The following is a 26,966-nucleotide window of genomic DNA, read 5'->3' as shown; positions in this document are numbered from 1 at the left end:
AATTTTAAGTGTGTTTCTTCAATGTAGTCGTTCACTTTGGTGGAAGGTCTTCAAAAGATCTTGATCGCTACCGTTGGTTTTTTACATCGCAGCAACCTTCGGGTTTGCACTCACACTTGCTATTCGTTCAATCGTGGCGCCATCGAAAGCGATGTTGGCTTCTAACTTGCAACCCACCAAAAACCCGTCAGTTGGGGACGTGTTTCGAGCTATTCCATCGCCGTACAGTGCCAAACCAGCTCAGGAAATGGGACACTTCATACGAGAGGTGAGGAAATTACCGCGCAATAACACTTTCATCAGTCTCGAAGCTGCCAAGGAAGAGAGTGTTGGTGGTGGTGGCGGCAAAGTGTCCTTGCAGCGTTGGAACAGTGTGGAAAATTTAACCAGCGATCGGCAAACAACAAGGGAGCAAGAGGAAGATAAAATAGCACCGATAGTGGCAGTGAAATTGGAACAGTTAAATAATGGGTCCGACTCGAATGACGATGATAGCTCCGAAACTAAAGAACGTAATGCGGCCGACCGGCGATGCAGCATGATCCCTTTAATGGCCCATCCTGCCGTGCGCCCGAAGGTGGTGGGACAACCTTACGCGGATAGAGAAAAAATTGTCCGCAAAAAACCACCGCTTCCTCCAAAAGCGCTGGCAAAGAGTCAAGACCCCGTTAGGATGTATCGAGCAGAACGATTGCAGGAGAAAAAGCTGGACATGGAGCAACAGGTGGATGAAATGAGGGAGCAACTTGCTAGCCTAGAACTGAGCCGGCAAAAGGAGGAGCAACGCAATCGGCACATCATCGACCGCCTTAAAGAAGACATCAGTGATTTAAAGTATTCTCCCTACTAAACCTCGCGCCGGTGCATTGCGTCCAATGGTGACATGTTTGCTCTATTTCGACAGATTAACCTGTGAGAAGCTGAAGGCCGCTGTAGAGCGACTACAGAACGCGGATGATCTGTTTGGAAAGATGAAGCATGAAGGAGATTTTTCCTTCTACGCACGGTCGTACGAGGTGTCGAAGAAAATTCTCAGCAACACTTTCCGCAGAAGGAAAGCTAATACCGCGCGTCCCAGTTGTTTGGATGCGAACGGGGCGGAAACAAGCCGTGATACTGTTCAGAGCTTTAACGACGGTGATCAGCAGTGCATGTTGAGTGATACAGCAGGCAGCAACCGTCTGGCAGTTATGCATCCAGTAGGCGTGCCATCTGGTGGCGATGGAGACCATAATATCCGCCGTGTGAACAGTGCTCCTCCAGAGACGCCCGTGAATATAGTGACTTCCATGTACTATGTGTCCAAGATAGAATCCGTCGGAATGGACGGCATCCCTTCGGATGCAAACGAATCTGGTAAGTGAAAGCTTTGCGCATTGCATGCATTTTACATACTAACCTGCTTTACTAATCTCCTCCCTGGGTTGGTTGTGTGGTATTTTGATATACATCCATAGAGAATCCAATGATTCAGACTCCCGAAAAAGAAACGATGACAAAAAAGAAAACCAAAGCGTCCAAATTCAGTGGTTGGTTCAGATCTGGTAAACAGTAGATGGTGATAGTTTTTCGGTTGCATATGTCAACTTTATTTACTTCAAAATTAGAATCTTTCGTAAATATATTCCACAAAAACGGTGAAAAAGGGCGTGTGCGCACTTTTAGTTTAAGATTAAGTTTGATTAAGGCATTACATTCCATGGAACGATGCGAGCTGGTTCTGCTCCATTGCTTTGCTGCTTCGTAAAGCGTTCAACAAATTTATCCTGACAAGCTGTCCGGATGCGCGACGAAGTGGCCGGTGAAACTAATGTAAAATCATCGGACAGCTTTTCCTCCTTTCGAGCCGCGGCAATAGCATCGCGGATTGCGAAGAATATGGACGAGGCAAGGAAAAGTGGCGGCTCACCAACGGCCTTCGATGAGTACACGGCGCGCGGATTGGGCGCCCCAGTGAGCAGTGAAACGTTGAACTCCCCAGGGATGTCGGCAAAACCGGGCAATTTGTACATGCCAGGTCCGCGGGAAAACACCTGGCCCTGGGGCGAGTAGACCATTTCTTCCAGCGTGAATAGCCCGTAGCCTTGCATGAATCCACCTTCGATTTGGCCGATATCGATGGCAGGATTAATGCTGGAGCCCAAGTCCATTACGACGTCGGTTCGGATGACCTGATGGTCGCCAGTCAGACAGTCGATCTCAACCTCCGAGCAAGCCGCACCGTAAGTGTAGTAGTTGAACGCTTTGCCCGAATTGGTGCCAAAATCGTAGCCCAGATCGGGCGTCGCATAGAATCCAGTGGCCGACAGTGACACCCGGCTGAAGTACGCCTTACTGACCCAGAAGTTCCAGTCCTTGTCGGGGAACTCTTTGCGGATAGGTTCCAATCGCTCGCGGATGGTGAGGCAAGCATTCAGCACCGCTGTGCCGTTTAGATCCGACCCAGCACTGGCCGCCGTAGCCGAAGTGTTCGGAACCTTATCGGTAGACGTCTCGGAAATGTGGATGCGATCGAAAGGAATTCCTAGCGCCGTGGCAGCAACCTGAATCATTTTCGTGTGCAGTCCTTGGCCCATCTCGGTACCGCCATGGGTTAGCAGCACCGTGCCATCCTGGTACACGTGAATCAGGGCACCGCTTTGGTTCAGGTGCAGCACGGTGAAAGCGATGCCGAACATTGTCGGTACGACGTGAATGCCGCGTTTGCGCCAACGGTGTTCCTCGTTGAACTTTTCGACCGCTTCCCGGCGTTTGGCAAAATCGGCCGATTGCAAAACCTCACTCCAGCACTTACCAACATTGCAGCCCTCGATCTGCTGGTTGTAGTGCGTTGTATTGCCTTCCCGGTACATGTTCAGCTCGATCAGCTCGACGTAGTCCCGGTTCAGTGTGCGGGCCACATGGCGCATCATTGTTTCTGCCGCCATCATGCCCTGCGGACCGCCGAAACCGCGGAAAGCGGTGTTTGAAGGTAGGTTTGTGCGACAAACCCATCCACGGACACGCAGGTGCGGGATACGATATGCGTTTTGGATGTGGAACATTGAACGCTCCAGCACGGCAAAGGACAGGTCCATCGAATGGCCGGCATTGTTGTAAGCGCGGAAATCGCCGGCCAACAGCTTGCCGTCCTTGCTGACTCCCACTTTGTAATGGAAGTAGAAAGGATGTCGCGTACCGGACACTGCCATATCTTCGTCTCTGTCGAGCATGCAGCGGACGGGTCTGCCCATGCGGTGCGCGGCCAAAGCAACCGGAATGGCCACAATGGCGGCACGCGATTCCTTGCCACCAAAACCACCTCCAAGACGCTTCACACGAGAAACAACCTTCGAGGCCGGTATGCCCAGAGTTTGCGCCACGTGGTGTTGAATCTCGGTAGGATGCTGGGTGCTGCTAATCACCTCGATTTCGTCTGAATCCTTCGGCACAGCCAGACATGCTTGCGTTTCTAGGTAGAAGTGCTCCTGTCCACCCATGCGACAATCGCCTTCGATGATAACATCCGCCTCGGCCAGAGCTTTCTCAACGTCTCCCTTGGCAATGATTCTGGGAAATCCGGGATAGAACGACTCCAGTCTGATAGCATCCTCCAGCGTAACGATTACCGGTTGCAGTTCTTCGTAAGTAACTTTCACCTGGCGAGCGGCTCTTTGTGCAATTGTTTGATTGTCGGCCACAATTGCTCCAATTATTTGTCCCTGCGTAGTAACGACATCTTTCACAAAGACAAATTCATCGTGGAATACTGGGCCAGCCTTGTTCTGCTCTTCGGTCAAGTCATCTGCACTAAAGAATCGATGGACACCCTCCTGTTTCAGTGCTTCCGATGCATCGATCGACAGAATCTTGGCGTGTGCCTTTGTACTGTACACAAATGCTAGATACAGCTCGTTGGCAAACTTTGGAATGTCGTCACAATAGATAGCTTCTCCGGTGACTTGTTTGTAAGCGGAAGCGTGCACTTGCGGTCGACGGATGGGATCAGTGGCCGGTTGATCGCCAGAAACCTTCTCGAACAGCTGAGTGCTCTTGGGTACCAGCGTATGGAACGTATTTGCACCACTTTTCTCCCGCTCGCCAACAGGTGTCCTGTGGGGAATGGATTGCTTATCGAGCGATTGTGCAATGGCAAGATAAGCCTTGAAAAAGAGACTCAAAGTCAATGAACGACGATACATGATCATGCCGCCCGGGGCCGAAGGACTCAGGGGAAGCTCTTCCACCAACAAATCATTGCAACGCTCCACGAGCTGTGCGTCCCATCGCGTCCCGACTAGAGCGGTGGCCGTCTTCTTGGCCAGAACTGTCGTGGGCGCCATTCCACCAAAAGCCAGATGGATCTCATCGACGATATCCGTACCGGGTCGGAAACGCACATTGAACGCCCCATTCACGATGGCAATATCATCATCACGGCGTTTGGCCTGCTTGTGCGCGATGAAGTATTGATCCTTGGTGGTGCGTGGGATAAACAGCGACACGAGCGCCTCATGCGGTTGAATGACGTTCTTCCGGTAACCGGTGAAGAATCCATCGCCCATGCGCACCTTGCGGAAGCCTCCGTCGAGGCTGGCCACTTCCAGCTCGATCGCGGCAGCCGTGAAGATGGGATTTAGATCCGAAATGGGGCTTCCCGTCATGATGTTTCCTCCAACAGAGGCAACATTACGGATCTGCTTTCCAGCGAACCAGTGCAGCATGTCTACGATCGCTTGGTACAGTCGAGTCTCGGTTTCAGGACCGGTTTCGATTTCTTTCCGCAGCGCGATCTCCATTTCCATCAACGTGACGGCAGATCCTATTTTGAGTCCACTCGCTTGTCGCTCGATCGTCGTCAACTCCTTTATTTGGGTGGGATTGGCGAGGACGGGATACTCAAAGTGTTTGAATTTCACTTCCACGCCCACTTCCGTGTTACCGACGACGATCTTCGTCTCCGGATGGGCTTTCTTGAGGGCCAACAGATCGTTGAGCGTTGTTGGTCGATACCAAGCGGTACGGGAGGTCCGAAAGACGAGCGATTCAGAGTCGAGCTTGTCGGAAAGCTTCAATTCCGGTGGAAAAATGGGCTCTTGAGATGGATCGTAGGGAACGAACTCGTTCGGCTGGAACAGCTCGGTGTCTAGCTCTCCGTTGCCGTTCTGTCCACATCCGTTACCATTGCCGTTGCGACAGCATTTGTCTCCCATGGCGCAGTTGGTGCCGAACTCCTTGGTGAAGGTTTTGTACCCCTCCAGGATCGGCCGATAGCCGGTGCAGCGACACAGATTCCCTTGGAAGGCGACCTCTAGCTCTTTCATCGAGGGAACGGGAGAGCTGCGCAGCAACGAGTACATCGACATGACGATACCAGGAGTACAGAAGCCACACTGCGAGCCGTGCGCTTTGGCGATGCGCTCCTGGACGGGGTGGAGGCGCGTCCGAGTACTTCCGATGCCCTCGACCGTCGTCACAGCCATCCCGTGAACGGCACAAACGGGCGTCAGACAAGCGTTGACTGCCAGATGATGCAGCGAGCCCGTTTTACGATCAACCTTGGACACCATCACCGTACATGCTCCGCATCCTCCCTCGGCACATCCGAGTTTCGTGCCGCAGAGGCGCAACTTTTCACGCAGATACACCAGCAGGGTGCACTCCGGATCCGGACCATCATCGGTAACCTGCGAGAAAACGTGTACGTGAATATAGATAGTGACACTCTGATGCGCGCAAACTTCGTAACTAATGGACGGACTAATCAGCGCAATAAACGACGAAGCACTTGGGGGCTTGGAAACGTTCAATCAAACGTCTACAACGGCCGCGAAGACCGGCGCAGAATCTGAGCGGGGTTTTAGTGAGAGTGATTTGAAGTAAACAAGACTGATAGCGAAGAAGAGAAACGGAGATTTTGATGACCGTGGGGCACGCGGAATGAGATGTTTACGGTTCAGCGGTGTTGAGGCGTGTCGTCACAACCCGCGCGCTCACACCGCCCGCTGGAGTCCGCTGCCAACATGTGAACATTGTACATGATCATCACAAATAACCGTTATCAGCGTATGCCATCGCGTTTGTTGCCGGGTTTGTTGCTGACAGGAGGGGTTTTACATCCTCCGATGGGAGGACATGGAAATTATCATCATCTTCGTCATCGTCATCATCTTCGCTACCCGCCATCGAATACGCGGTTGCACGGGAATGGGTCGTCTCTGGAACATTCACTCACCTTCTTGCCATTGACGAAAAAGACCAGTGGTTGATTTGTATCGAACTGCGGCAACAGACCATCTGTTTCACTGCGGACACTCGACGGGGCCATCGTTGGCGTGGAGTTTTTGGCAATGTTACGAGAAAACACGTTGGAAAGTTAGCGAACCGTTGGCTACACTTGCTTGGCTTGCTTCTTATCACTGCTGCCGTGCCACTTTTGCTGTTGTTAACGGCGAGCGGCGTTGCGGATTTTTATGCAATTTTTACTACACTTTACCGCGTAAAACACATTCGAAAGTGTTCCACTAGAGTTGGTGCAAAAGCGGTGTGTACACACGCGTGTGAAGTTTATGTTTAAATTTAGGTTCCTTTTTTTCACTCCTCACAAACTGCTGCACTCCGTCGTAGACAACGTGTCGCACACAAGCAGAAGCGAGGCGAAGGTAATAGGGACGGTCTTTATTTTTACACTGTCACTGTGGCCGACGGTTCGCGAAAGACTGAGCTCGGAGAGCGGATTGGAACGTGACTTAAGTGTGTCTTTCACCGTGTTTAACCCTGTGGACGTCCCATCAGCTGGGAGCTCCAAACAGAGCGTAGGAGAGTAAAAAACAGCGGTTCGGGAACCAACGCCATTGGGCTTCCGTTCTTGGAAGCAGCATATTTACATCGTTGGGAGAGAATACGACCTATCTCTCTATGTAAATCCATTCCCTAGAGAGAGAGTAAAGCGTTGCTCGTGTCTTCCTCGTGAATTCCGCTTCAAATCGGCATACCTCGGGGATGGCGGTGAATCCTGCTAAGAAGACGAGGGAAGAAAACCGAATGTTTACAATCTTGCACACGCGATTATAATGGTGATAGTGCAAAGATAAGAAAGCGGTATACCTATTACATCGGGTCGTGGCGTTGATTCTGCTTCCGTTTGAGCTGATTTATTTTATTGTATGACCAAGTTGTGGTTATTTAGTTAAGCTTCAGGTGCACTAGTCCAACCTCAATTCCAAGAAGGACTGTCCTCATCTAAGTTTTCGTTCTCTACACAGCGATGAATGCGAGCTTTGCTCTTGTGAAACTGTCTTTTCGGATACATTGTCTCTGATTTAAGACATTTCCAAAGCACTCAGTGGTAAAGAAATAGAAAGTAGCGGATAAAGAATGTAGAGACAGGTGTATTTCTAACGGGTTATATGGCTTCTCAAATGAATTCAATGTTTCTGGTGTTCATTTATCGACCAAAACATGCCGAACAGTAGGGAATCGAAGGAATTACTAAGAATACGGTAGATTGTGTATACCTCACAACGATAGAAAGAGCCCTTCTATTATGCCATAACATTCCACGATCCATCACCAGTTTCGTCAGTGAACTGTAAAGACATATTTTCGTTTGTTGAGTTCCAAATCCCAATATACAATTGTCAAAAAGTGTGCACTTACCTTTCGTGTAATGGTGTCGCTGCAAAGCATCCTAATGCGTGCTGAACTCGCAGGAGCAATAAGGTTGAAATTGCCGGTGAGACCTTCCTCCAAACGTGCGGCCTCAATGGCTGCCTTGATTGCAAAGTATACGGACGATGCTAGGAAGAGGGGTGGCTCCCCAATAGCTTTGGATGAATATACGGCCCGAGGATTCGGTGCTCCAGTTAGCAGTGATACGTTAAGCTCTCCCGGGATGTTCGCAAACCCGGGCAGCTTGTAGGTGCCGGGACCACGCGAATATACCTCCCCTGCGGGCGAATAGATCATCTCCTCGAGCATGAACATTCCATAGCCCTGCATGAATCCTCCCTCGATTTGTCCAATGTCAATCGCCGGATTGAGGCTCGAACCTACGTCCATGACGATATCGGTACGCAGCACCTGATGATCGCCGGTGAGACAATCGATTTCCACCTCAGAACATGCAGCACCGAACGTATAGTAGTGGAAGGGATTGCCAGCGTTGGTCTGGAAATTGTAGTTAATGTTCGGTGTGGCGTAGAACCCGGTGGCCGACAGTGAAACTCGATCTAGATACGCTTGCTGAATCCAAGCGTTCCAACCACCGGCGCTGTCCTTCTTCCGGTAGGGCTCTAGGCGTGATTGCAGTTTACGACACGCTTCCAAAACCGCTGCCCCATTCAAATCTGACGCCACGCTAGCGGCCGTGGCCGATGTGTTCGGGATCTTGTCGGTGCCCGTTTCGGAGCAGTGAATTTTGTCGAACGGAATTTGCAAAGCGGTGGCCGCCACTTGTATCATCTTTGTGTGCAATCCCTGTCCCATCTCAACGCCACCATGTGCGATCAGGACGGTGCCATCCTGGTAGACGTGCACCAGTGCTCCGGATTGGTCAAGGCCGGGTACGTTGAACGCGATGCCGTACATCGTTGGCACGGCGTCGATGCCACGTTTGCGCCATCGATTAGCACGGTTAAATGCGTCCACTTGCGTTTGTCGCTGGCGAAACGCGGAAGATTGAAGCAGATCGTCCCAGCATCGTCGGACTGTACAGTTTTCTATCAGCTTGTTGTAATGGGTATGATCTCCATCGTTTTTGTACAAATTTTTCTCGATCAACGAAACGTGATCGAGTTTCAACTCCTGTGCAACGTGTCTTATAACGGTTTCTGCCACAAACATTGCCTGTGGCGATCCAAATCCTCTAAACGCGGTACAGGATGGTAAATTGGTTTTACAAACCCAGCCTTCGATACGAATGTTGGATATCTTGTACGCGTTTTGAATATGCAAAAGAGCACGTTGCATAACCTAAACAAATGGATTGATCTTTATAGTGTTCGAAGATCGAGCATCAATGAAGTATAAATACTCACCGAATACGAAAGATCTCTGGAATATCCTGCATTGGAGTACGCTTTGTATTCGCCGGCCAAAAGCAGTCCATCCTTCGATACCGCCACACGGTATCGTACCAAAAACGGGTGTCTAGTTCCAGTAACGGCCATGTCATCGCATCGATCCAGGACGGTCCGAACAGGCCGTCGAAGGCGATAGGCTGCCAGCGCCACGGGTGTGACGAAAAGGTCAACCTTTGTTTCTTTACCTCCAAAGCCTCCACCCAGACGTTTCACACGCGAAAACACTTTATGGCACGGAATGCTCAGTGCGTTGGCTACTTTACGTTGTGCTTCAGCCGGATGCTGGCTGCAGCTTATGATTTCCAGCTCGTCTGAATCACGCGGGTAAGCGATGCATGCGATCGGCTCGAGGTAAAAATGTTCCTGAGCTCCCGTGCGACATTCACCCTCCACGATGACGTAGGCCGAATCGAAAGCGGCATCGACATTTCCGTACTCCAAACGTAATGATCCCTCGGGGAAAAAGGCTTCGCGATCAATTGCATCCTCCAGGGATACTATTATCGGTGTCAGATCCTCGTAGACAACCCGTACCTTTCTAGCAGCGGTCTTCGCTATTGATTCATTGTCGGCTACCACTGCTCCAATAATTTGACCCTGGCTGGTAACGATGTCTTTAGCGAATATACGTTCATCTTCCACGATCGCACCAAGACGGTTCTGCTCGTCGGTCAAGTCATCTGCACTAAAGAACTGATGGACACCCTCCTGTTTCAGTGCTTCCGATGCATCGATCGACAGAATCTTGGCGTGTGCCTTTGTACTGTACACAAATGCTAGATACAGCTCGTTGGCAAACTTCGGAATGTCGTCACAATAGATAGCTTCTCCGGTGACTTGTTTGTAAGCGGAAGCGTGCACTTGCGGTCGACGGATGGGATCAGTGGCCGGTTGATCGCCAGAAACCTTCTCGAACAGCTGAGTGCTCTTGGGTACCAGCGTATGGAACGTATCTGCACCACTTTTCTCCCGCTCGCCAACGGGTGTCCTGTGGGGAATGGATTGCTTATCGAGCGATTGTGCAATGGCAAGATAAGCCTTGAAAAAGAGACTCAAAGTCAATGAACAACGATACACGATCATGCCGCCCGGAGCCGAAGGACTCAGGGGAAGCTCTTCCACAAGCAAATCATTGCAACGCTCCACGAGCTGCGCGTCCCATCGCGTCCCGACTAGAGCGGTGGCCGTCTTCTTGGCCAGAACTGTCGTGGGCGCCATTCCACCAAAGGCCAGATGGATCTCATCGACGATATCTGTACCGGGTCGGAAACGCACATTGAACGCCCCATTCACGATGGCAATATCATCATCACGGCGTTTGGCCTGTTTGTGCGCGATGAAGTATTGATCCTTGGTAGTGCGTGGGATAAACAGGGACACGAGCGCCTCTTGTGGTTGAATGACGTTCTTCCGGTAACCGGTGAAGAACTCATCGCCCATGCGCACCTTGCGGAAGCCTCCGTCCAGGCTGGCCACTTCCAGCTCGATCGCGGCAGCCGTGAAGATGGGATTTAGATCCGAAATGGGGCTTCCCGTCATGATGTTACCTCCAACAGAGGCAACATTACGGATCTGCTTTCCAGCGAACCAGTGCAGCATGTCTACGATCGCTTGGTACAGTCGAGTCTCGGTTTCAGGACCGGTTTCGATTTCTTTCCGCAGCGCGATCTCCATTTCCATCAACGTGACGGCAGATCCTATTTTGAGTCCACTCGCTTGTCGCTCGATCGTCGTCAACTCCTTTATTTGGGTGGGATTGGCGAGGACGGGATACTCAAAGTGTTTGAATTTCACTTCCACGCCCACTTCCGTGTTACCGACGACGATCTTCGTCTCCGGATGGGCTTTCTTGAGGGCCAACAGATCGTTGAGCGTTGTTGGTCGATACCAAGCGGTACGGGAGGTCCGAAAGACGAGCGATTCAGAGTCGAGCTTGTCGGAAAGCTTCAATTCCGGTGGAAAAATGGGCTCTTGAGATGGATCGTAGGGAACGAACTCGTTCGGCTGGAACAGCTCGGTGTCTAGCTCTCCGTTGCCGTTCTGTCCACATCCGTTACCATTGCCGTTGCGACAGCATTTGTCTCCCATGGCGCAGTTGGTGCCGAACTCCTTGGTGAAGGTTTTGTACCCCTCCAGGATCGGCCGATAGCCGGTGCAGCGACACAGATTCCCTTGGAAGGCGACCTCTAGCTCTTTCATCGAGGGAACGGGAGAGCTGCGCAGCAACGAGTACATCGACATGACGATACCAGGAGTACAGAAGCCACACTGCGAGCCGTGCGCTTTGGCGATGCGCTCCTGGACGGGGTGGAGGCGCGTCCGAGTACTTCCGATGCCCTCGACCGTCGTCACAGCCATCCCGTGAACGGCACAAACGGGCGTCAGACAAGCGTTGACTGCCAGATGATGCAGCGAGCCCGTTTTACGATCAACCTTGGACACCATCACCGTACATGCTCCGCATCCTCCCTCGGCACATCCGAGTTTCGTGCCGCAGAGGCGCAACTTTTCACGCAGATACACCAGCAGGGTGCACTCCGGATCTGGAGAGGAGTCGATCACCTTTTTCCCGTTCACAAACAGCACCAGTGGCACATTGCAATTGAACTGAGCTAAGTTTTCCATTGCGAACTAGTATTATTGGCTCGAGACAACGCCCTACTTAATTACACAGCGGATGTGCACTTGGGTAAAACTAACGCGAATCAAGGTTGCGAAGTAAATGAAATATGAAAACGAATGAGCTTATCACTTAACAAAATTTTTGGAATGTAACAGAATGGACGGATCGCGAACAAACAGCTGGTTTGATAAGATAATTCGTCCAGCGAAGAACAGCGAGTACACACGCACTAATTAAGCTTTACATGACAGGTGGCTGAACGAACGAGCAAAAATGAGAGTGTGTGTAGTGCATTGAGATTGTCATCTCGCGGCATGCTCACAGTGTATAGCAAGCCCATGCTTGTATGTGTTGTGAACTGGGCGAATGAGAACAGAGGAGGGGGGAAAGCTTGTTTGGTCCAACATAAAGTAACTTTTAAAACATATTATTTATTTCCGAAATATTGCAGATCAATTTCAGTTTGTGTGGTACTCAATCGTAATTGAATTTGAAGAATCGTAAAATATTACACATTTACATTGGTTGTTTATGTATTTCTGCTCTTAATTGATAATAGTGTACCGGAAGATCGGCTATTCTAAGGGTACCTTTTATGTACGTTTAGCTAAGAGTTTTGCTGCTCTTGCAGTAAAGAATAAAATAAGGAATTTGGTTGCTCGGCAAGATCACGCGGCACACCTTGCTCGTTGACGGTGCCATCCTGCATGACGAACACCTGATCCGTGTCTAGAATGCCCTTCAATCGATGGGCCACTACAATGACTGTCCGGCCCCGAAATGCGTTCTTCAAGACCAGCTGAATGGCCGATTCTGATTCAAAGTCTAGGTTGGAGGTGCCTTCATCGATCAGCACAATTTTGGATTTCTTCAGCAGCGCACGGGTTAGGCATAGCAGTTGCTTCTGGCCCGCCGAAAGATTTGCTCCGCTAACATCCAAACGGCCATACAAACCACCAAGGGCCTGCACCAGCGGGCTTGCCAAGCAGCAGTTGATGGCTTCCCATATTTCGGAATCGATGTGTACGGCACGGGGATCGAGATTGTCTCGAATTGTACCGTTGAACAGGAACGGGTCTTGCGAAATGAGCGCAATGCGGCTCCGCAGCACATCCAAAGGCAGGGTGGCTATATTTACAAAGTCCACCGCTATGGTGCCCTTGTCCAGGGGTGCTACTCGCAACAGTGATGCCAGCACGGACGTTTTTCCCGATCCCGTTCGCCCGACAATGCTGATGCGCTCGCACGGTTTCACGTTCAAGTTGATGGACCTAATTGAGCAGGTCAAGTGCTCTCGGTAGCGCATATGCACGTTGTCGAACACCACCACGCCCTGGGACGGCCACCCGAACGGCGGGTCGGCGGATCCGTCGGCATTGATTTCCGGCTCCAGCTGACAGTATTGATTGATACGCTCGACAGCGACGAACTCCTGTTCCGTTTCGGCCACAGCGTACAATAATCCCGACAGCAGACCGGTGATGGACAGTGCGTAGGAAATGGCCAATCCCACCAGCTCGGGCGAGGTCATGTGGGCCGATGTGATAGCCGCCAGCAGGCCGGATCCTCCGACGAGAAAGGCGCCCAACAGCTGCAACCGCAGGCCAAGCCATTGTTGCGTCGCAGCTGCAGATAGCTGAGATTTTATGCTTTCACCCAGCTTGTAGAGAAAGTCTCGCTGGAAACGTTTTTCGCCGCGCAGCGCTCGGATGGTGGTTAGCCCCTGCAAGGTTTCGGTAAAGTGAGCGTACAGCGGTGAAAGAGCATTGCTCGAAAGCCGCTTTATGTCGCGCGATGCAAAGCGGTATTTGTTTTGCAGTGATAGGTATATCGGCACTAGAGGCACAATCAGCAGTCCCAGCCAGGGCATGGCGTACAGACTGATCAAAAGTGCACCGAGCAGTCCGAAAAATTGGGCCAACAGGATGTTCATTATGAAAGGAAGCGTATCGTCGACGGCGTACACATCGGATGAGAAGCGATTGAGTATTCTTCCCAGTGGGACAACATCGAAGAATTGCAATTTGGTCTGTGAAAAGAAATGGGAAATGTTTTAAATGCAGAGAAATGAGTGTGACCGATGACACAGAGAAGTGTTTATACTAACGTAAAGCACGCTGTTGAGCAGACGATCGTGGATGCATTTGGCAGCTTTTAAGCCAGCATACGCAAAAAGGAAAGCTCTCAGCAACGTCAGGAGACTGTTGCTGATTGCTAGCGTTGCATAAACTCCTAAATAGTAGAACGGTGTTGCCGTTCCATTGCTTCCATCGGTAAGTATTGGTAAAAGTGCATGGTCGACCAAAGCAAGCACTCCGTCGCCTTCTTTTAGCTCGAGTACGGTGGGGTTTTCCGCCAGTCCGGTGCTGTTCGGAGCAATATCGTTGGTCGTACCGACCCAGTACGCCAGCCATGCATCGGTGAGATTGCGAGACACTTGCATCATGAGTACTGACATGATGACCCAAAAGCCAAGACTACGCCCAGTTGCTTTCCAGTACGCTCCAAGCACCTTTTGATCAAGATGACCAAATTCACGCGATTCTTCCATCAGTACGCTGTCGTTGCTTCGCTGGTCGTCATCCTCCCGCACGGATCCGTACGACGTACTGCCATTCGCCATGGAAAGTGTAGTGCTTGTATCCTCATCGTAGTCATCGTAATCACTCAACAGCGACCCCACGTTCGGTGCATCGCTTTGCGTAACTTGGCCAGCTTCCACGTGAAGGATTTGCGTCGCCCGATTAAGCACCATCGAGTGCTGCGTGACAATGATGCGCGTCTTGTCTTTGAGCAGTCCGAACAGACAGTGGCGAATTATGTGCGATGCGACGTGCGCATCCAACGCCGACAGAATGTCGTCCAATAGGTAGATGCTTTTGTTCTGATAAACTGCACGAGCAAGTGCTACGCGCGCTTTCTGTCCACCGGAAAGGGTGCGTCCCTGTTCTCCAACGCCCGTGCTGTCGCCACGCAACGCATCCAAATCATACTGCAGTGCACAGGCATGAATCACTGCTTTATATCGCGCTTCATCGTATATTTCACCCCATAGAATATTGTCTCGAATGGTCCCCTGCTGCAGCCAGGGTGTCTGCGCGACATATCCAAACCCTTCCTTTACATCCATCGAAATCGCTACCGCACCGGCAGTGCACTGAAAGTAGCCCATGATTACCTGCAGCAGCGATGATTTGCCACCACCGACGGGGCCTTCTAGGCAGACGAGCTCTCCTTGCCGTACCTGTAGCGTGAGATCACGGAAGGCGAAATCAATTATATCTTCCTGCACCAAATCCAACTCCTTCCGGCTGCGCTTTGTTTCGAACTCGAAGCTTCCATCCTTGATGGCCAGCACGACGGGACGCTTGGAAGAATTGGCAAAGGCAGCATCGGAAGCCGTCAGTGGTCGATAATAGGCCTGCAGATTTACGTCGGGTAGATCGAGCAGTTCCTGGACTCGCTTCAACGATACCCATGCCTCGGTCAATCCATTCAATACCCAGGGAAATGCGTTTAGCGGACCGATAAGCATATTGAGCAATGCTACGCTGGTGTAGGTCGTTGCGGCAGTGAGTGGTTTGCCGAGCAGGATGGATGTGCCAAACGTAAACAGGCACATCAGCACGGGAGTTGTGGCCCAGAAGTATACGCACAGTGCATCGAGATACTTGCGCTTGGCTAGAAAGCTTATTTCTTCACCTCGTTCGCGATGGATCTTGCTGATGAAAACATCTTCCCAGGCGTTTAGCTTGATGTCTTTGGCTCCACTGATGGTTTCCGTCGTGATCGTGACACGCGCATCCTTCGCTGCCATTAGGCCCTGCGAGAGTTGTCCAATTTTCTGCGCAATCTTGCGATTGATCGGTATCAGCAATATTGCAAACAGCACACCAGCAACAAAAGCAACACCGAGCTGCGTGTAGAGTAGGTAGAGCGTGGTAAACAGCTGGAAAGGGATGCTCCAAAACGAGTGGAAGCTAATACACGAGTTAACGATTCTGTCCGTGTCGGTTGACATCAAGTTAAGTATTTCTGGCCGAGCCGCTTGCAGTTGCTTCGCCGTTAGGGACTTTTGATAGATGGCCGTCACGATGGACATTCGCATTTTGCTGCTAACGAAAGTCATACGCCAGTTGAAGTGTACTGCCGCGAAAGCACTGATTATGGCCGAACCAAATAAGCCAAGCGCATGGTAATATGCTACAAAATCGGACGAACCGCTGGAATCGGCAGGATCTACTGGTACGGTACTGTTGCCATTAATCTCCATACGGAGCAACGCGCCGAGCAGGAGGGGGCCTGCAAAACCCGACAGATCTCCAAGTAGCCGCAGCAGACCGATCAAATAGAACTCCCATCCGAAACACTTGTGCAGGGCTTTCAGCAAGGAGCTCGTTTCACTGAGCGCTGTTTGGAGCTTCTCCGTAACACGGTGCAGCGTAAGAGCTTCGGGCAGATCGAACAGGTCATCGTTGCGCTTTAGTTTTCCACTCACCGCCTTAGCGATTAAGGGCCGTACCCAGTAAAATACAAACTTGGAGAGCACATTCGCATCGTCCTCGATAGGGCCCAGTGCCGTTTCTTCAATGTCTTCGAAAAAACGTGTATATGATTGAGACAGTAAGGCTTGACGCTCCTGATCATCCGTCCGGCGGAGGCGCACGTAGTGGGCATTCCCTGGCGCAACAAGTGTTGCTCCGTAGAACAGGTATAGCGCTAGTTGGGCCGCATACCACAGCCAATAATCGGTGTACAGGTTTGTGTGCAACCAAATGGCACTTAAGGCAAACAGTGACGTCCACAGCACAATCAGGGCCAGAGGGCCGCGATGGCTGAGGGAACCTTTGCGTACGGAAGATAGCAGAAAGCAGCAATGAATAGGCCAGGCTATCAGCTGTACACACGCGAGCAGTATATCCACCGGGTACAGCTCCTTATGCAGGCGGAAAATGTAGAGCACTTTCAAGGCTGGCACGAAGGTTAATCCTAGCGAGGCAAAGATTCGCACTCGCAACGCTCGCAGCTGTGTCTGATTGCGTGACACCGTACGCCAATGGGTTCCATAGTAGTACGCAGAGAAGGTGGCGAAGAGCGCAAGAACAGGCAATTGCAGTATCAGCTCCTGGAAGCATGGGGCAAGGTCACTGTTGGTCTGCACCCAAGGCCGCAACCCGGTTGGGCATATATCGGTCCAGAACTGGTCCCAGACGACCATGGCTCTCTTCACCACAACAGTCGAGAAGAAAACCAAACAGGATTCAGTTTCGTTTGCTGTGGCTAAAGGTTTCCGCTTTGCGCATTTCTCACTTCACTGGAAAACTGTCAGCTGAAAACAGAAACATACAGCTGCACTTGAAATTGTGACTTGATTCCACACTCCAAACACGCTGCTTACGATGTAAAACGCTACTGCATAATACCCACGATTATGATGACACATCTTTTTCCGGCTTATTATTCATCGTCGCTTATCAAAACTTTGGAAGCCAACGGTGGCCGGCACAGTGCAAGTAATTGTTTTGGAAAAAAAAGTCGATTGGCTGCACAAGTATGTGTTTGATTAGCGAAGCCGACAGCTGTGTATGTAGGACTAAAACTAGAAATAATTTACAACATAGTTGCGCTATGTGTAGAAAAAAGCGACAAAACGTGGAGAAAAAAACGAAAACAAAACAACCACGTATGACAGTCATATGGTAAACAGTAGTGATGGGCGGGTCGACCCGAACCTACCGCGTCGGAACCATCAACATTGATCCTATTGAACTCGTATGAAACTACCGAACTCGTTGCACCCATGGATCGCTGTCACATATGCTTTGCTGGACCTACTGAACCTATTGAACTCGTATGAACCTACCGAACTCGTTGCACCCACGGGTCCGAAACGATTCTAGCCAAGCCCCACCCGACTCCGGGATCCGTTTGCGGAGTCGTACGACCCATCACTAGTAAACAGTCACATGTTTACATCTCCAGGTCGACCACTACACATCTTGCGAAATGTGGTCCGGCGTTTGGTAGCACAGTTTTGTTTTGAAAATTTAAACCACAACTGTTATACAATCACCGTGTTCGGATGAAGGGTTGACGAAATAATATTATTTATTTATTGATTTTATTCAACACATGGCTTTATTTCAGAATATTTATTATTTATCTTAATGACAAATTAACTTATTAAATCTTCATATCTACTTCACACATGCAACCAGCTACTTTTTTCTCATTATATTCGTATTCAATTTACGGTTCAGACAACGAGGAAAACACAAAACATGACATTTTCAGCAAAAATAACAACGTCTACTGTCTACATTTTCCTAACGCATCGCTAAAATTAGGGTCTATAAATAATGTTAAAATCAAATAAATAATCATAAATTAACCAGTACCATTCAACAGTGCGACGAACAGTACTGTGATGCTGCGCAGTATTTAAGCCCCGAAGGGCAAGTCATTTTCATTTTGACAAACTTTTTCTGACTCTTTCGGTGGCAAACGTAGTAGCTATGCTGGTCGAGCGGATTGGGAATGCGACCCTCCGCACGACATCGGGGCCCTTTGCGTGCGGTCTTCGATCGCTTCACCGTGGGTGCAGCAGTAGTTGTGGTCGTGGTCGTCGAAGTCGTGGTTGTGGATGTCGTCGTGGGCTTGGGGGAATGTTTGGAAGACGACTTTCTTCGCACTTTTACCGATGGTTTGACGGTGTGAAACTCGGCCGCATGTACTGTGTCCAGTGCTGGCAGAACGACTATCTGCTCAGCCGGCAGTGGCATGTTATTTCGAGTCAAAAGTTTGTTCGCCTCTTGACGAATCAGCTCCACATACTTCTGGGCAGTGAGTATATCGTTTTTCATGAGATGCGAGTTTGAGTGTGCTGCTGATCCTTTGTAACGAATTATGGAGGGTGGCGTTGTAGTGGTGGGTGTCTGTTGCGATTTGCATGCCTGGTATGATGCCGTATCACACAATCGCGTCTCCTTGTTGAAGGCTGTAAACGAGGGACAGGTAAACGACTGGAACGCCCCATTCTGGGGATTGCAGACAAAGTACTTAAAGCAGTCGGTTTTGTTCGGTTCCCTGCTACCGAGCGTGCACGTTGCAACAGAAATGCGCACATCACCTGGATTAGCATCTAGCAGCGGCATTATGCTGTCCTTGTACTGGGTATAGGCTAACGCTGACTCGCTTTGCTCAAACGGACTTTCATTGTATGTTGGACTGGGAGGCTCACTTTGTGGTTCATCTACCTCGGCTATCTGGCTGGATTCGTCTGAACTCTCACCTGAGACGTATGGTGGATCACTGTCTGAGCTGTCGTTATCGCTACTCTCGTCAGATGCAGTCGAATCGAGTGGTTCAATGCGATCGATAGCATTGCTGGGGACACTGTAGCTGTCTGGCATGTTATTTTGCAACTGCAGCATCGATGGAGAATTGGTGAGATGAGAGTATAGGAAGGCCGCATCGCCAGTCATGGGGCCTTGGGGTTGGGGTGGTGAAACGTATGGTGATACCACGCTCGGATACGTCGGCATGGGCTGTCTGTTCAGGAGTGAAGCTGTAGACGCCGTTGCCAAGTAAGGATTGTACTGGGGAAAGTTTTGTGGCATCATTTGAACGTATGAATCCTTTGGCACGAACCGATTGCCATAAATGTCATAGAGCGTCGGTTGGTAGGAGCTGTAGTACATTGACTCATTTAAGGGCTGATTCCGAAGGTTATCATACACCGCCGTGTGACCCAGTGTGTACGGATTAGTGAAGCTAATACCGATCGGCTTTGAATTGAAGGTGGTCGTGATCTTGGGTTTGGTGGGTGTCGCGTATTCCGGTATAGGGCTGGGTGGTGCAGCAACAGCAGAAGTGGTTCCAACCGATAGAGGAAGAAATATCGGTTTCGGCACTGGATCCGGATCCGGTCTTGCCATCTCCGCAGTCGATGCTGTTTTTTGATGATTTGCAATCATTTGTTGAGAAATTTGAAGGATACTTTTTATGATGTCCTCCGACATGTACGGTCCTTTGGGTTTGAACGTTTTGTCACCATTACCACTGTCGATCAAATGCTGCTGAGGGGAGCTCATCGTATAACTCGCATCCATAAGATAATCGTAGGGCAGAGCAGGCTTGCGGGAAAAGATCCTGTTGTTGGCGAATGCCGAATAATCTCCCACACCCCCGGTCGGATCGACGCGTTGTTTCATTTGAGAGGCAATTCGGTTTAACTGTTTTTGCTGGTTAATAATTTGGGTGAGATGCTCGGGATGGATTTTCCCATTCGGTGGGAGCGGCAACCTCGCTTTATGGCTTTGACCACCACCACCACCACCACCACCTTGAATGGTATAGTCCCCAAGGATGGAGTTCAGATGAGACGAGTCTAGGAAGCCTTGACCTAGGGGCTTTGGCGAGGGTTGCTCATTGTTAGCGAAAGAATCTCGGTCCGCGCCTTGATGGAAGGAATGCGGCGGCGAATATGACTTTACGACCGTACCATTGTCCGTCAACACGTCCGTTGTATCGGCATCTTCATCGACCCGTTCCAAGCTATTCTCACCAGTGCCGTTCTGCTCTTCCACCAGCGAATCGGTGCTCCTGATGCGCGTCCGATTGTTTAACTCCTGGTCCATCAGGATGAGGATTCCCCGGCGATCATCTCCAGCAATAGAGGGCAGCTGGTATTGTGTTCGTCTGGTATCAGTCGGCCTCATTCGGTTGTCGGTAGCCGGAGGCGTGCGACTCGGAGGAAACGCCTGCTGATGAGGGTTATCGATGCCATAAATGCTTTCCTCGCTATGATCGCGCACTAGGTCGGAGGAAAGATCGCACTCCCAATCGTTATCTGTGCCGTAACCAGGAGAAAGAATGAGAAGCAGTGCTGGTTAATGAATGAATGATTCTAGGATGAATGGTACGATGATTTTGGCAGAATACCCGGGGTGCTATAAAAAAGTGCAAATACGATCGATGGCTATTAACGTGTTTGTTATTCGACGTAAAAAAACTCCCCTGCCCAAGAGGAGAGGATCATAAAAAATGTATCATTTTATAACTCCATCTCATCCAGCCAACTTGGCGAGGTCAACGAAGCAGCTGGATCCTCTTCGCGGGTTCGGTTTTCTAGCATCATTAATTCACCGTTAGCTTTCAAGTGTAAATTTGTTTGTCTTGCCGATTGGCCGAAGTATTTTAAGCGTGGTACGGATTCAGATATGAAAACAATGCGATCACTTTTAAGGGTTTTGGCAACTGACACTAGCAACGTTAGAGCCACTTACACTTTTGTTATGGTACTTAAAGTAATTCTAATTTGTTTCTAACATTCACCGTACTCACCCGGCACTACACAGCCACTCCGCTGATGGCGATAAATCAATCCTTTCCGGCACTGTGTCGTTATCCAGACGGCCGTTTTCGAAGGAAGCAACGCACAGCGATAATACTGATCGCAGCGACCAGGATGGGGTCGTGTTGCTTCCGGACATCCTTCTAGCCGAGCTGGATGCTGCGCCGCAGATGCTTGGTTCACCCAAACAGCAATGAGAACCAGCACAATCTCAATCTGACATAGATTCATTTTGTTCACAGTAATCACTTTAGTTCACTGGTTCGATGTAATGCAGCCTGTAGCTGTGTTCTCACAGTATTTCACTTTTTGTCACAAGCATTGCTAGGAAATTAGTCCAACAGAGAGTCTCTTTCGCTCTTAACCACAAACTATGGAACGTTGTTGCTTCACTCAAATTAATACACACAACATAACAAAAAGGCACGCAAATGCTCTGAGCTGGCCACACCGGGGAGCGGCTGGCGAAATGTCTGTATTCTTTGCAACCTACAACCGGAATGAAAGCTTCCCTTTCGCGGCACCAGCTTCGGGCCGCAAGCTCAGCAGCCACAGACCCGCGAAACTGAATGAAAGCAACAATGGTAACGGCAGAATTGGAGAGAAACGGATACACACAACCACAGGTGGAGCAGCGCAGCGTTAGAAAGACGGAGCGGCGAAGATTGATGAGGCAAAAGTATCTCCGCGCCATCGTGCTCCGCATTCGGCCGACAGAGTCGCAACAGAAGCCTCGGCCTCGGTCGCAGCAGCAAAGCAGATTGAGCGTTTGGTATGGTTTGGCATTGTTTGCTTTTCAGCTTGAGTATGATGGATCCCGTGGGTAGGTGGGATGTGATTTTTACAGATTTCTTTGGTCTCCTTAAGAGTTATTCAAGGGAAGGCAAAAGAAAAAGGAAGCAGGTCATCTTACGTGAAGAATTTGTTCACGATGCGGTTGAGATATAGTTGTCAATGATGGTTGTTCTATGTGTTTCACTTTTGAAAAATTGAATTTATTAGAAATCATTATTACATGTAGTGGATTGGAGCGGTTTCTCGCTTATTCGATCGTTAAAGTTACCAGCTAAATGAGCTGAGCGCGTATTAGTTTATCGTAACAGCGGATTGTGTCGTACGCCATGTTGCTGCATAATTAAAAAGGTGATAGAAAATTTTATTCATTCCTTAAAAAGCACACTAGGAATATGAAAAGTATGTCTCAATGCAATGATTACTACGATTCTTTGGGTGATATTTATTCAGCCTCCCCCTCCGGTTGGTTGTGGTTTGTGCTAGATGCACAGGAATTCTAGCATAGCAAACGACTCAAATAACAGTGACCTACATTGGAATGCAATTAACGATGGAGAAAAAACTATTACGGACAATGATGGCACGAGATATTTCGATCAAAACGCAAGCGAAATGTGTTTGCATTTGCCGGCTACAGAGTACGGCAAAAAAGCCCTTAATCATTGCAGTGGAACAGCTGTCTATCTGAAGTTGTTTTAAAATAAAGTTCCGGTTTCCAACCTGCTCTCTTCGTTTGGTGGTCTTCCACCAGCCCCAGCATAATCATCGTATCGAATAAACAAACACAAACCCAACGTGCGCGATCAAGTGCTCAAATTAGCTCGCAGATTTAGCGGGAAACGATGAAGCGCAAAGCGGGGAAGCACCGCCGAACGGCTATTTTTCCCGTTGCGTTTGGTCTGCTTGCTGCATGCATGTAGGTTTAATGTCGCAATTTTCCCGCCACACACGCCACCGGAGGTCATAAAGAAGGGGTCCCAAATAAAGCATATCTCGTTTGCTGCCCGCGTGTGTGTTCCTGTGTGCGTCTTAAAGTGGTTCGTAATGTCTTAATAAAACCGCGCAAACTTTTACCCAAAACCAAGCCATTGCTCGGCTTCGTTCGTTCGCGTCGATCGACTGACGGATGCCGAAACACATGGACCATTGTCGATGTTGCGTCAAAAAGTTTGCCGGGATCCGTCCCCGAATCCGCCAAAGGGTGGGGGGCGTGTGGTGAGGTATGGTGGTAGGGCAGCCAGTGGCCACAGCAGTGCGGTAATTGGAGTTTTATTTTTTTTTCGCGTTTCCCTTTTTGGGGCGTATTCCGGTAGAAAGTGGTAATAATTCATTCTTCCCCAACCATGACCATGGCGGCAACGGCAAGAAGGCCGAGAAGAGCCCGAGTTTTTGTGGCCGACCGGCGTTAAAAACGTTAACCTTTCCCGGTCCAGTTGGGATTTTGTTTTTCGGTTTCGGAAGGTTTTTTTTTAATTTTATTTTGTTTTGTTCGGTGTGTATCGTTACATCTTGTGGATATTGTTCGTTGCTGCTGCTGCTGCTTGCTCGGCTCGTTCGCTTTTCGGGAAGTGGGACTTACTGGAGCGATTAAACGGATCATTAAAAGCACGTGTGGCGTGTGATTGTAGGCATTTGGCGGAATTGACCACATTGTGTGCAGTAAGGAACCGGTGAATGGGAGAGGCAAAACAAATGTAACAAAAAACTATAAACGGTTCTGTCCGTTTAGAAACAAAACGTGCTCATTAGAGGTGAGTGTACGTTTTTTTTTCGCTTTCGTTTGAGGCGAAAACAGGAGAAAAATAGTTTCCACCGGCCGTTCCTATTTCCCATGACACAGGGAACTTCTGATGCGTGTGTAGAAGTTGTTTTATGATTTTTTTGTCTTTGGTCTATGTTTGGCATACGCACATGCACGCTACCGGCACAATGGGACAGTTAATGTCCCCGATTGGCCGTTGGTCACAACCTTTTGGAACGTAACTAGCGCAAAGTTCAATAGAGGCGAGTGTTTGATATTGTGTTTCGTCTCAAAAAATGGTGTGCGCCCCCTTTGTAAAAACAGATGCCACACACCGAGGGCAAGATGGTCATCGAAATATAGGATATCAATATTCATTTGTCCAGTTCAACGGACAATCCCTTTAAAAGCAATTGCCGCAACAAAAGTACAAAAAATGTGACGAAGAAATAAAACTGGTTCCCGTGGACGAGAGCAAAAAAAAAATCTTGCCTCAAACACCCTTCTTCGATCGGGAGTGGAAGAAAAAAGGGGTTCACTGGAACTGAAACGGTTTCACGCGATGCAGGGATGAAAGAAGCTAGTAAAGAAGGGGAGATGCGAAGAAATAGGGACAATAGGGAAGGAAGAGTAGCGTGTGTTTGTAAATCAATTTCTTCCTCACAAACAAATGACAACTGTCGTCGTCTTTTCGGAAGGATTTCTTCTGTGTTACCCTTTCGCTGGTTACTACGGGGACAGTCCGTCCGTCCGGTGTGCCCTTTTTTCGGCTAGGGACCCCGTGTAGCTAGGGACTTCTAGGCGTTGTTTTGGTAAGGTAAACAGAACCCTTTCTTCTTCGCTGTGGTCAGCGGCCGTAGCTACCGTGCGTGTGGACATTCGATCTGTTACGTCAGGACAGGAACGGCAAAGAAGAGGCTAGTTACACCTTGGGGCGATACTGTTCTGTTGGTCAGTCGTCCCGGGATCGGTAAGATTGACCGTTAGACATATTGTCCCGCTGGTGCGCTTTAATGTGCAACACCAGTGGTCAGGACGGTCGTGGGAAAATCTTCCCAGCTGGGTCAGTGATTAAAAAGGAAACGATCTGAATACGGCTTTTCACGGGGAAGGTCACTCGATGTCCGAAAAAAGAAAGGCACTTTTGTCATCCTATTTTACGTAGTTCTAAATTAATCCTTTCCGTTGCGTGGACGTTTTTCGTTCCTCACAGGGACGTCCAATTAGCATACGGGCCGCGGACAGCAGTGGGCAACGCATTGCCTCACACCGTGTAGCTGGCTAACTAGAAGAGTTCACACGCTTTTAACCTAACTGACCGTTGGCCATTGCTTATGCGATTGTGTAACCGTTAATGTGTCCTGCTAGAAGTGGGAAAACACTTTTCGTTGACCTTTTTGAGGAAGGAAAAAAATCATACACATTGCCAAAAGCAAACATACCGAATCGATGATGAAGAAGCATTGTGCATCAAATTAAACTCTCTTCCAGCTCCGTTCCCCTATCACTGACCCAAATTAATGCTCTACCGGCGGGGCAGTAAAGATTCGAGCGATCTAACGTTAACTATTAAATAGAGCGCGAGCGAGTTCTAGGTAGAAGTAGTTCGTAAACAGTTACGCTTACAATTATGATCCCGTTGGGGCATCCCGTACTTAAGAATGGTTTCCTTACTGCCAGCTCCCCGACCATACCAGTGTAACACCGGGAATAACAAAAACTGATGCTCCAAGCGGCATTCGGTGTAGATTGGATGATTTATGCGCGGCGGGGTTGGTACTGTCGAGTACGGTGTGCCGATCGCGCCAGCTATAAGTATCGATAATGTTGAAATGAAGCAATTATGCGTTCTCTCTCGCTCAAAAAAAAGGGGAGTAGTTGTTGAAAAATATTGCTTTAAGATATTCATGTAAACATGTTTTTGGTTGCAGTGTTTCGCATTGCGCTATCTCTGCAATCTTTATAAAAAGCCTCGATGAACGTAGTTGTAGACGTACAGCTGTGCAAAAGTACAATTGAATGTAGAGACATAAAGCAAGCAAAAAAAAAAAACAAGCGGATGCAACTTGCACTTATCTGCCGGAATCCAACTCAACATTCAATTATTTTTGCAATACAACTCGCAGAATAATGCTTCGGGCGGCATGCTTTTCCTGCTGCAACTTCTGCATGATTTAGAACAAGTGGAGTTGCACTCTCTCTCTCACTCTCTCTGCTCTGCCCAACCAGGATTATACCAACCAACGAATGCAAAAAAGCCGTAGAGATTACGATCAAACGACCGTACAAATCGTAAAAGAAGGATTGCGCAAAACGCTCCAAGGAAAAGCCCTTGAGTTGGTAAAGGGATGTAATTGATTGATTTACGATGTTGGTAGAATGAAAATGTGATGTGCATAAGTGCGATGAAAATGTTTGTTTCAGTACAGTATTTGGATTATTGGCACAGTACGCACAGACAGCGGAACTGACCAATCCGTACATGAAGGCACAGGTGTGCGAACGGACAGATGGTAAAAGTGTGTTACGAACTAATGCTAAAATGTGCTCTCTAAAAAACACAGCCCGTAAGACTGTTCTTCTCTGATTTATGGAGCGTCAAACGTTTTGTATAAAACGCTTGTTACGCTCTTACGGATGTGTGTAATAAGTGCGAGACATATCGCTAACGTGTTGGTATTGAAATTTTTCAGTTTCAGGTTTTTATTATTTTTCATACGTTTTCGCTACACATATCCGGTTGGCGGACTTCCGTTCCGGCGGTAGCGCGGAACGCTGCCTCCTCCACCACTCGATTATGCCTTTGCTGGTAGTATAATAGATCAACATAAACTCATCAATTGTCGACCTGCGATCTTTGCACATCAGCGTTAAAAAAACGTTTCATTTTTTCTTATCTTTTTCCCTTCTTCCTAGTCGCTTGCATTTCTTGCTGTACAAAATGTTTGATTTTTCGATTTCCGTGTTTCGAATGCCATTTTTTCCGTTGAGCCTAATGTTCGATTCCGTGTTTCGGTTCGGTTGACAAAAAGGAAGATACAATTTCCATACAATCTTTTACCGGGAATTGGTTGTTGGAGCATCTGCTCAGAGACATGACGTGAGACGAACATTCATTGAACTGTACTGTTTCTATCGATTTGTTAGGTTTTGTTGTTTTGGTTGATTTGGTTGCTTTGGGTTGTTTGACGGAGTTTGAATAAATTGCACTGACACTTTCTGGGCAAACTGCTGATGGTGTATGGTCTGTGGATGTGGGTCCGTTTTTATGCTGCTTGTACCCCCGCTCGGGGGACGCTATTATAGTTACTGTTTTGCTGGTGGAATGTGGTTGCTTGTATTTGCTTTATATTGAACATGATGTTGTGGATGATGATGATGATGGCTTGG

General features: G+C 49.1%; 4 protein-coding genes and 1 pseudogene across 6 annotated transcripts; 1 reads left to right on the top strand and 4 right to left on the bottom strand.

The window, feature by feature from the left end:
- Positions 1 to 63: 63 nt before the first annotated feature.
- Positions 64 to 1,648, top strand: LOC121597873 (annotated as a pseudogene).
- LOC121597870 (xanthine dehydrogenase-like) lies at positions 1,566 to 6,692 on the bottom strand. Its single transcript, XM_041924116.1, has 2 exons — positions 6,215 to 6,692; positions 1,566 to 5,666 (listed from the first exon to the last, which is right to left on the bottom strand). The coding sequence occupies exons 1-2, from the start codon at positions 6,305 to 6,307 to the stop codon at positions 1,683 to 1,685; spliced, it is 4,077 nt and encodes a 1,358-aa protein (XP_041780050.1). The 5' UTR covers positions 6,308 to 6,692; the 3' UTR covers positions 1,566 to 1,682.
- Positions 6,693 to 6,878: 186 nt separating this feature from the next.
- Positions 6,879 to 11,935, bottom strand: LOC121597871 (xanthine dehydrogenase-like). Its single transcript, XM_041924117.1, has 4 exons — positions 9,018 to 11,935; positions 7,639 to 8,952; positions 7,087 to 7,568; positions 6,879 to 6,997 (listed from the first exon to the last, which is right to left on the bottom strand). The coding sequence occupies exons 1-3, from the start codon at positions 11,685 to 11,687 to the stop codon at positions 7,524 to 7,526; spliced, it is 4,029 nt and encodes a 1,342-aa protein (XP_041780051.1). The 5' UTR covers positions 11,688 to 11,935; the 3' UTR covers positions 6,879 to 6,997; positions 7,087 to 7,523.
- A 160-nt stretch (positions 11,936 to 12,095) lies between these two features.
- LOC121597869 (ATP-binding cassette sub-family C member 10) lies at positions 12,096 to 17,353 on the bottom strand. Of its 3 annotated transcripts, none has more exons than XM_041924112.1 (3): positions 17,084 to 17,353; positions 13,793 to 17,014; positions 12,096 to 13,714 (listed from the first exon to the last, which is right to left on the bottom strand). In XM_041924112.1, the coding sequence occupies exons 2-3, from the start codon at positions 16,901 to 16,903 to the stop codon at positions 12,293 to 12,295; spliced, it is 4,533 nt and encodes a 1,510-aa protein (XP_041780046.1). In that variant the 5' UTR covers positions 16,904 to 17,014; positions 17,084 to 17,353; the 3' UTR covers positions 12,096 to 12,292. The 3 variants fall into 3 exon arrangements, with proteins under 3 accessions (XP_041780046.1, XP_041780047.1, XP_041780049.1); XM_041924113.1 differs by having other exon boundaries at positions 13,793 to 17,034; positions 17,113 to 17,353; XM_041924115.1 differs by having other exon boundaries at positions 17,113 to 17,353.
- A 525-nt stretch (positions 17,354 to 17,878) lies between these two features.
- On the bottom strand, positions 17,879 to 21,642 carry LOC121597872. Its single transcript, XM_041924118.1, has 2 exons — positions 21,031 to 21,642; positions 17,879 to 20,536 (listed from the first exon to the last, which is right to left on the bottom strand). Exons 1-2 carry the CDS (start codon positions 21,269 to 21,271, stop codon positions 18,087 to 18,089), a joined length of 2,691 nt encoding a protein of 896 aa, XP_041780052.1. The 5' UTR covers positions 21,272 to 21,642; the 3' UTR covers positions 17,879 to 18,086.
- Positions 21,643 to 26,966: the final 5,324 nt, after the last annotated feature.

This window comes from Anopheles merus, chromosome 3R, assembly GCF_017562075.2.
Source record: "Anopheles merus strain MAF chromosome 3R, AmerM5.1, whole genome shotgun sequence".
NCBI lineage: Eukaryota > Metazoa > Arthropoda > Insecta > Diptera > Culicidae > Anopheles > Anopheles merus.
Note: the sequence above shows the minus strand (reverse complement) of the source record. Positions and strands in the feature narration are given on the sequence as shown.